Below are 9,968 nucleotides of genomic sequence, written 5' to 3'. Positions count from 1 at the left end.
ATACCTGTTGTAATGAAATTAATTTAATTATAAAGCACAATTAACAACAAGTCTTAACCTAATATAACTGCCCTAGGTGAAGAAATATTAAAATAGAAAGCACAAAGAAATTCCCTTTTTTAAAGATACCCTCTTCCTCCCAAGCAACCCTCGACCAACGGAATCTACATGTATCTCCTAGCTGTATTATACCGTTCAGCTATCTAGGCAAGTCAAAAATTGCTTTCGATGCCGATGGAATTCTCACAGCACTGCCCTACACTACACGGTCATTGAGAATAGAAGTGAGATATAGTTGTTTGGACGTGGAGCTATGACTTACATATTTCATATTCCTTATGACAAGACATTTCTTAGGGTACCACTAAATTTGACCTTGACCTTCGAATTTTACCCACTTTTACACAAAAATACCAAACTTTTACTTGACCATATCTTTTGAACAGTAGACACCAGGACTTCAATTCTTCATATATGTTTTATTTATGGAGAGACCTTTCATTGGATACCAACAACTTTGACATTTTGACCTTGAAGATTTCCGTACTTATGAAAAAAACTTTAACCTTGGCCATAAGCTTTGAACAGTAAGGGCTAGTGCTTTCATACTTCACATATGTAATCCTCGTGAAAAGAACTTTAACTCTTTAACCGTGACCTTGGAGTTTGACCTTTAAAAAAGCAAATCTCAACCAAAACTTTTAAAGGGTTAGTGTTAGTCTTTTCATGCTTTAAATATTTAATCCTTGTGAAAAGACCTTTCGTTTGATATCAAGAACTTTGACCCTTTTACATTGGCCATGGTTTTTAACCAGCAATTTAGAATTTTTAACCTTGGTCATAACTTTTGTAGGGTTAGGGATAGGGCTTCTATACTGCACTTAGAAATTCTTTGTGGCCAGTCCTTTCGTTGAATACTAATTACACTGACTTTTTGACCTAGACTTTGGAGATTTCCATACTTAAGAAAAAACTTTAACCTTGGCCTACTTTCCTATTTCACAGTTGTAGTTCCACTGAGAATATCCTCCTCTGGGTACTAATGTATTGTTGTCATACGGGGGCGTCAATGATTCACAAGCTATTAACAGACATATTTTTGTATTCATGTGAAGCGGAATTCGTTCAAAATCCTATGCATGGAAACAATGACATGCATAGGTGAGCATAAATCCAATATGCATTTGTAAAATATTGAAATGTTCCTCTGTGGAGAAAACACAGATTAGTTTGGAAGTTGATGAATCTGTTAGTGTTGCTGTGAAACAGCAAATGATATTTTGAAGTGCGAGAGAATATTTATAAAATTGAAAAGTTTAGATGCGAAAACGACAATTGCGGGGGGGGGGGGGATTATAAAAAGATATGGGGGCTGATTTCTTAACCTACCCGGATAACTCCATTGACTTCCTCCAAATACTTTATTAATTCATTTAGTTTCCTGTCAATTTTGCCTAGACTATCTCGTTTTGTAAAATTTTAGATAGATTTTTGCAACCCCTGAGGTAACAAGCATGCTCACGAATTTATGAGGTGGAACTTGTTTACCATAGTTTTGATTCGCACGTGGTCTTTGATTCATATTAAAGCTACTGTGGTGTAGGAAATCACATGTCTTACAATGTCAATGGATTTAAATTGTTACAACAGAAATCCACTTTATTCCATCTTTATCATCAGGACTGCCATTCATTCCCACCTACTGAATTTGGAAATATCTATAAAATATATAAGATTTTAACCATGGAGAATTCTATTATTTTTGTCTTGAAACACGAGACCTAATACAGGTCATGGTTCCTGTAAGTAATAAAAAAAAAGCCCCCTTTTGCTTTCAAACAAAAATCCAAACCTTTGAAAGTTTTCCTCAAACCCAATTACAATATATATATTTATACAATCTTTTTGGCATGGATGTGTCAAGATACATTTAGCAGTATATAGGTCAAGACAAATTGAGACCCCCCCCCCCCGAAATAATTGTAAATGGTCTAAATATCTCAAAAACATTGACTCAAACAATCCCTGCTGTCTAAACTCATGACAAACATATTTGGTAAATCAACTTTAACATACATTACCATGGTAACAAAGTATTCATTTAAATTCATACAGTCATACAAAGAAACTCACTTATATAAGGATACCCACATCAGCCCCAGCCCGGGGTTGAACTCTCGACCTACGGAATCCTAACAGAACAGAAACAGCGCGTTAGACTGCTGGGCTATCTAGGCAAGTCAAAAAACTAGCTTTCGAAGCCGACAGAATTCTCACAGCGATGCCCTACGTACACTACAGGATCATTGAGAATAGAATTGAGATATAGTTATTTGGACATTAGTTCTAGAGGATCATTACCAATACCTGTTGTAATGAAATTAATTTAATTATAAAGCACAATTAACAACAAGTCTTTACCTAATATAACTGCCCTAGGTGAAGAAATATTAAAATAGAAAGCACAAAGAAATTCCCTTTTTTAAAGATACCCTCTTCCTCCCAAGCAACCCTCGACCAACGGAATCTACATGTATCTCCTAGCTGTATTATACCGTTCAGCTATCTAGGCAAGTCAAAAATTGCTTTCGATGCCGATGGAATTCTCACAGCACTGCCCTACACTACACGGTCATTGAGAATAGAAGTGAGATATAGTTGTTTGGACGTGGAGCTATGACTTACATATTTCATATTCCTTATGACAAGACATTTCTTAGGGTACCACTAAATTTGACCTTGACCTTCGAATTTTACCCACTTTTACACAAAAATACCAAACTTTTACTTGACCATATCTTTTGAACAGTAGACACCAGGACTTCAATTCTTCATATATGTTTTATTTATGGAGAGACCTTTCATTGGATACCAACAACTTTGACATTTTGACCTTGAAGATTTCCGTACTTATGAAAAAAACTTTAACCTTGGCCATAAGCTTTGAACGGTAAGGGCTAGTGCTTTCATACTTCACATATGTAATCCTCGTGAAAAGAACTTTAACTCTTTAACCGTGACCTTGGAGTTTGACCTTTAAAAAAGCAAATCTCAACCAAAACTTTTAAAGGGTTAGTGTTAGTCTTTTCATGCTTTAAATATTTAATCCTTGTGAAAAGACCTTTCGTTTGATATCAAGAACTTTGACCCTTTTACATTGGCCATGGTTTTTAACCAGCAATTTAGAATTTTTAACCTTGGTCATAACTTTTGTAGGGTTAGGGATAGGGCTTCTATACTGCACTTAGAAATTCTTTGTGGCCAGTCCTTTCGTTGAATACTAATTACACTGACTTTTTGACCTAGACTTTGGAGATTTCCATACTTAAGAAAAAACTTTAACCTTGGCCTACTTTCCTATTTCACAGTTGTAGTTCCACTGAGAATATCCTCCTCTGGGTACTAATGTATTGTTGCCATACGGGGGCGTCAATGATTCACAAGCTATTAACAGACATATTTTTGTATTCATGTGAAGCGGAATTCGTTCAAAATCCTATGCATGGAAACAATGACATGCATAGGTGAGCATAAATCCAATATGCATTTGTAAAATATTGAAATGTTCCTCTGTGGAGAAAACACAGATTAGTTTGGAAGTTGATGAATCTGTTAGTGTTGCTGTGAAACAGCAAATGATATTTTGAAGTGCGAGAGAATATTTATAAAATTGAAAAGTTTAGATGCGAAAACGACAATTGCGGGGGGGGGGGGGGGATTATAAAAAGATATGGGGGCTGATTTCTTAACCTACCCGGATAACTCCATTGACTTCCTCCAAATACTTTATTAATTCATTTAGTTTCCTGTCAATTTTGCCTAGACTATCTCGTTTTGTAAAATTTTAGATAGATTTTTGCAACCCCTGAGGTAACAAGCATGCTCACGAATTTATGAGGTGGAACTTGTTTACCATAGTTTTGATTCGCACGTGGTCTTTGATTCATATTAAAGCTACTGTGGTGTAGGAAATCACATGTCTTACAATGTCAATGGATTTAAATTGTTACAACAGAAATCCACTTTATTCCATCTTTATCATCAGGACTGCCATTCATTCCCACCTACTGAATTTGGAAATATCTATCAAATATATAAGATATTAACCATGGAGAATTCTATTATTTTTGTCTTGAAACACGAGACCTAATACAGGTCATGGTTCCTGTAAGTAATAAAAAAAAAGCCCCCTTTTGCTTTCAAACAAAAATCCAAACCTTTGAAAGTTTTCCTCAAACCCAATTACAATATATATATTTATACAATCTTTTTGGCATGGATGTGTCAAGATACATTTAGCAGTATATAGGTCAAGACAAATTGAGACCCCCCCCCCCGAAATAATTGTAAATGGTCTAAATATCTCAAAAACATTGACTCAAACAATCCCTGCTGTCTAAACTCATGACAAACATATTTGGTAAATCAACTTTAACATACATTACCATGGTAACAAAGTATTCATTTAAATTCATACAGTCATACAAAGAAACTCACTTATATAAGGATACCCACATCAGCCCCAGCCCGGGGTTGAACTCTCGACCTACGGAATCCTAACAGAACAGAAACAGCGCGTTAGACTGCTGGGCTATCTAGGCAAGTCAAAAAACTAGCTTTCGAAGCCGACAGAATTCTCACAGCGATGCCCTACGTACACTACAGGATCATTGAGAATAGAATTGAGATATAGTTATTTGGACATTAGTTCTAGAGGATCATTACCAATACCTGTTGTAATGAAATTAATTTAATTATAAAGCACAATTAACAACAAGTCTTAACCTAATATAACTGCCCTAGGTGAAGAAATATTAAAATAGAAAGCACAAAGAAATTCCCTTTTTTAAAGATACCCTCTTCCTCCCAAGCAACCCTCGACCAACGGAATCTACATGTATCTCCTAGCTGTATTATACCGTTCAGCTATCTAGGCAAGTCAAAAATTGCTTTCGATGCCGATGGAATTCTCACAGCACTGCCCTACACTACACGGTCATTGAGAATAGAAGTGAGATATAGTTGTTTGGACGTTAGTTTTTAGGGGATCGTTACCAGTACATATTGAAATGAAATTAATTTTATTAATAAAGCACAATTTATAATAATTCCTTATCCTTATCAAAGTGAATTTCTTTGCGCTTTCTAAATTAATATTTCTTCACTAAAGGCAGTTATATTAGTTTAAGATTTGTTGTAAATTAGACTTAAGTCAGTCGCGGCCTAGGTTGGACTTTCCGATCATGCAGCGAGCACTCATTCAACTGTACGAAATTTACATGTATAAAAGTTGCATAATTAATCTGTTCTGTTATCAAATAGGAAAAACATAACGGGGGATAGCACTGTTTCTTCACTATGTACAATGTAGAGATTTTCAATGCCAGGATGGCATCTGCCAAAGTTATGACCTCATAAGTTATGTTCTCAAAGTACGTTGATTAACTAATCTTATAAGTGCATGACTTTATTCTGACTGTTTCGTTTCCTTTATCGCGTAAATTATTGATGTCTTTTTTAATAAGCTGATTTTTATCTATAGAAAGTTCGTAATGTTTTGTTAGACAAGAATTTATTGTATCGTAATTATTACACAATTATCATCAAACATTAAGTTTTATACATTTTAAGTCTACGAGGTCCTTAAGAAATATAAATTATAAAAGATGATACGGTTCTTTTTTATCATTCTTAAATGTTTGTGAATTGATGCATTATTATGTTAAAATAAGATTATTTAGGAAAATCTCACGACGAATTCTGTTCGAATTCAAATGAATGCAAAGAGGGTTTTGAATGCCATAAAACATGCCAATGCCCAAATAATACATTCTGGGACGGAAACACCTGTGCTCCAAGTAATCACTGTTTAACGTTAATATCATTAAATATTTTATAATATATTATATGAAAAACATATTGGGGGATAGCACTGTTTCTTCACTATGTACAATGTAGAGATTTTCAATGCCAGGATGACATCTGCCAAAGTTAAGACCTCACGATGACATTTTGAGAGGACAAAATATGTTCTCAAAATACGTTGATTAACTAATCTTATAAGTGCATGACTTTATTTTGACTATTTCGTTTCTTTTATCGCGTAAATTATTGATGTCATTTTTAATAAGCTGATTTTTATATATAAAAAGTTCGTAATGTTTTGTTAGACAAGAATTTATTGTATCGTAATTATTAAACAATTATCATCAAACATTAAGTTTTACACATTTTAAGTCTACGAGGTCCTTAAGAAATATGAATTATCAAAGATGATATGGTTCTTTTTAGCATTCTTAAATGTTTGTGAATTGATGCATTATTATGTTAAAATAAGATTACTTATTTCTCGGTATTTAGGAAAATCTCACGACGAATCCTGTTCGAATTCAAATGAATGCAAAGAGGGTTTTGAATGCCATAAAACATGCCAATGCCCAAATAATACATTCTGGGACGGAAACACCTGTGCTCCAAGTAATCACTGTTTAACGTTAATATCATTAAATATTTTATCATTATCATTATTATAAATGCAAATGGAATGGGACACTTTATAGAAAAAAATTAGTTTATATATTTGATAAATGTACAGTATGTACACTTTCCATTTAATTGCTCTTTTTTTCTTTTTTAAGAACCACTCATCTACCAGTGCAGAAACTTAACTGTTCAGACAACGGCACATGAAACAAATATTAATGTGTCTTCTGTTGGGAGAAAAGACGCCAGTCATTTCATTATCACTTCAAATGGAAATGACGTCATCTATAAGCACCGAATTGTGGATATTTTAGAATTAAAAAATCTGACGTCATCAACGGCATATCAGTTAATGTTATATGCAGCAGTAAATTTTTCACAGGGATTTGAACTAAGTAGTAATAATTGCCATTTCAATGTTACTACGTGTAAGTATACTCAAAGAGACATAAGGTGTTTATTCAGAAAGACAATATATACTCTTCAAAAAAAGAAACGCATAGTAGGAAATATGCCCTGAAAACCGTGTAAGACATAACAAGCTTTTGTGTCTCGTCTTTAATTGTCTGCCTATATAATTTATTTTGATTTATATAGTTTTGTGGAGTTACCCATTGAGTATAACTGTTCCTTAAACCTAACTGATCTATTACTGACATTTGCAGTAAGATTTGAAACATGAAGTTTATTTTGTTTTTCTGTAGATCCTGTTTTGAACTGCACGGCTTTCAAGGTTGTCTTGATTAATGAAAGTTACAAACTCGAATATCCGGAGCAGTACCATGCCCGACTAAACAGGATCTTTGTGACATGGTCTTCCAATATAAAGAATAAATCTTTTCCTTTAGATAGAAATATAATGAATCTTACACTAAAGCCGGGAATAACGTATGATTTCTCAGTCATAGCAGAAGGAGTTTCTAATCTTTGGACAAATGAACCCTGTAAATTCAGTAAAACAATTGGTAAATATTTTTGTTGATACACATCATTTCATTCAGTGAGAAAAATAATGCTTATTTATGTTAATAATACTTCCATTTATTCTTGTAAATTATATAAAAATATTCAGTTATGTTGAAAAAGATCTCATAAGACAATTTGATTATCAGATAAAATGAAGTCATTACAAAACATAAACTGCAAAATACAGTAAGTCATGCTGTGCATTACATTCATAGATTCCTTTGCATGTGTACCACAATATTATTGTGCACCAGAAATGTGCATTTGGGTTTTTAGCTCACCTGAGTCGAAGGCTCAAGTGAGCTTTTCTGATCACTTTTGTCCATCCGTCTATCTAGCCGTCTTTCTGTCTTTCCGTCTGTAAACTTTTCACATTTTCGACTTCTTCTCAAGAACCACTGGACGAATTTTGACCAAACTTGCTACAACGCATGATTGACTGAAGGGAAATTCAAAGTGTTAAAATGAAGGTCCGAGTCCCCTCACAATGGGAGATAATAAAGAAAAGACAAAATTAAGGTGGGTCATTAAAAATTCTTCCTCTCAAGAACCTCTGGGCTAGAAAAATGAATTTTGTATGGAAGCATCCTGGGGTTGTGTAGATTTTAAATTGTTCATATCATGACTCTGGGGGTTGGGCGGGGCCACAAGGGGGAATCAAAGTTTAACATAGAAATATATAAGAAAAATCTTTGAAAAATCTTCTCCTCAAGAACCAATGGACCAGAAAAGCTGAAACTTATTTGGAAGCATCCTTTGATAGCGTAGATTTTAATTTGTCCAAATTATGGTCCGTAGGTTATGATAGGGTCACAATAGGTATAACAAGGGGGAAATCTGGTAAAGAACAGCATGGTCAAAGCACCTCAGGTGAGCGATGTGGCCTTTTAGCCTCTTTTTTTGAAAGTCTTGTAGGTAACTAGTTTCGATGCACCAGATGCGCATTTCAGCACATTATATCTCTTTAGTCATGCACAAGATCGTACCGAAACATTGGTAAACCGAAATATTTAAATATTGAAAAGAAGTGTCAAAGACTAATGTCAAATAAGAAGGATAAAAAAGCTTTGCATAAGGAAGATAGTACTTTATTTTGAATACATTTCTAAATTTTACCACTGCGATTAAGTCCGTATTTTCAATCTATAGCTAGTACTGATGAATATAAATATAACTTCTTTAATTTTTTTCAAATTATAAATACCAGTTGTTTTTTTCCAGAAGGTATTAATTAAAATGGAAATTATTTTTGAAGTCATTCAGAGCTGTGCGGTTCTGTTTTAGTTGATTTAAAGATGAACAAATGAAAAGTTTTTGTATACTCGTAAATAAACGTAATTTATGTTGGTATGATCATAAAATCTTTCTTTCAGAAATAGAAACTCCAAGATGCAGTGATTCTCTGGTTAAAGACGTTACAAATGATTCAGTGATTTTAAACATGACAAGTTGTATATCAAGAGGCATTACTACATTTCAAGTAGATCTGGGTGAAACCCCTATGATTGAAAATAGACAGGCTATGCTTGTTAATAGAACTGCTCAAAACATAACAATAGATAAACTAAGGCCTGGAATGACATATGACATCACGATTGCAGCGTTTGCGAAGGAAGCGTTGAAATTTTCAAAAAAGTTTAAGCAAACAATTTATACAAGTAAGTAAATGTTACTCTCTCTCTCTCTCTCTCTCTCTCTCTCTCTCTCTCTCTCTCTCTCTCTCTCTCTCTCTCTCTCTCTCTGAGGGTCTGTGAGGGAGGTCGGGTGTGTGTGCTTAGCAAGTAATCGTTATCAAAAAGCTTGCTTGACGAAGCAATTAATGTTATAAGAACACATCATATGTGATAGTATGATCCCTTAATTTTTGTTGGGATGGGAGAGTGCTTAATTTTCCATTACTTTTAAGTACTCCGATCCTCAGTTTCTGAAAATCATATCATGCCTTGACTAATTGAAAATGCTCACAAAAGTTTCACTGAATTATCAAAGTAATGTACGTTTATCCACGATAATTCTTCAAACTTCATCTTTAAAGCTAATTATATTGTGTAGGGAAAATTAGTTAATCTGAAATAAATGTTCAAATATGCGAATAAAAACACATACTATGCATTTTTTCATTCAAATTTGATTAAAAAAAAATAAAATTAAGAAATAAAAATCATAGGTATAGGCTTTTGTAGAAATTGCAAATTTTTTTTTAAGGTAGTTTAATTTCCTCCATTTACTTCGATCATATTTACAATCTATTGTGTATAAACAGTTTCCTTTCATTGCAAAGAACCATCAATCACATCTAATTTCATATAATGTAAATAAAAATTGGTATCTATGATAAGATTAAAAGAAACACAATTTCTTTAAATATAAGTAACTTTAAAGTACTTTTTGGGGTAAATATTTTGACTTTTTATAAGACCTTCCTGATAACTTCAAAGAACACATAAAGAGGTATAAAATGAAAATTGTTGCATGAAAAGATTAATTTTCAAGCTTCATTTTGAGACCATTTGAACTAA

General features: G+C 33.5%; 1 protein-coding gene across 1 annotated transcript; it reads left to right on the top strand.

Moving 5' to 3' along the window:
- Positions 1 to 6,679: 6,679 nt before the first annotated feature.
- LOC134233432 (uncharacterized) lies at positions 6,680 to 9,107 on the top strand (the record flags this gene model as incomplete). Its single annotated transcript, XM_062715405.1, has 3 exons — positions 6,680 to 6,911; positions 7,188 to 7,448; positions 8,823 to 9,107. Coding segments are annotated over exons 1-3 (622 nt in total), but the record flags the coding sequence as incomplete, so codon positions are not given.
- Between the last annotated feature and the right edge of the window lie 861 nt (positions 9,108 to 9,968).

Source organism: Saccostrea cucullata, unplaced genomic scaffold (genome assembly GCF_032062105.1).
Source record: "Saccostrea cucullata isolate Sc308-1 unplaced genomic scaffold, CSIRO_AGI_Scuc_v1 ctg3920, whole genome shotgun sequence".
NCBI lineage: Eukaryota > Metazoa > Mollusca > Bivalvia > Ostreida > Ostreidae > Saccostrea > Saccostrea cuccullata.
This window is presented reverse-complemented; position numbering and strand designations above follow the sequence as displayed.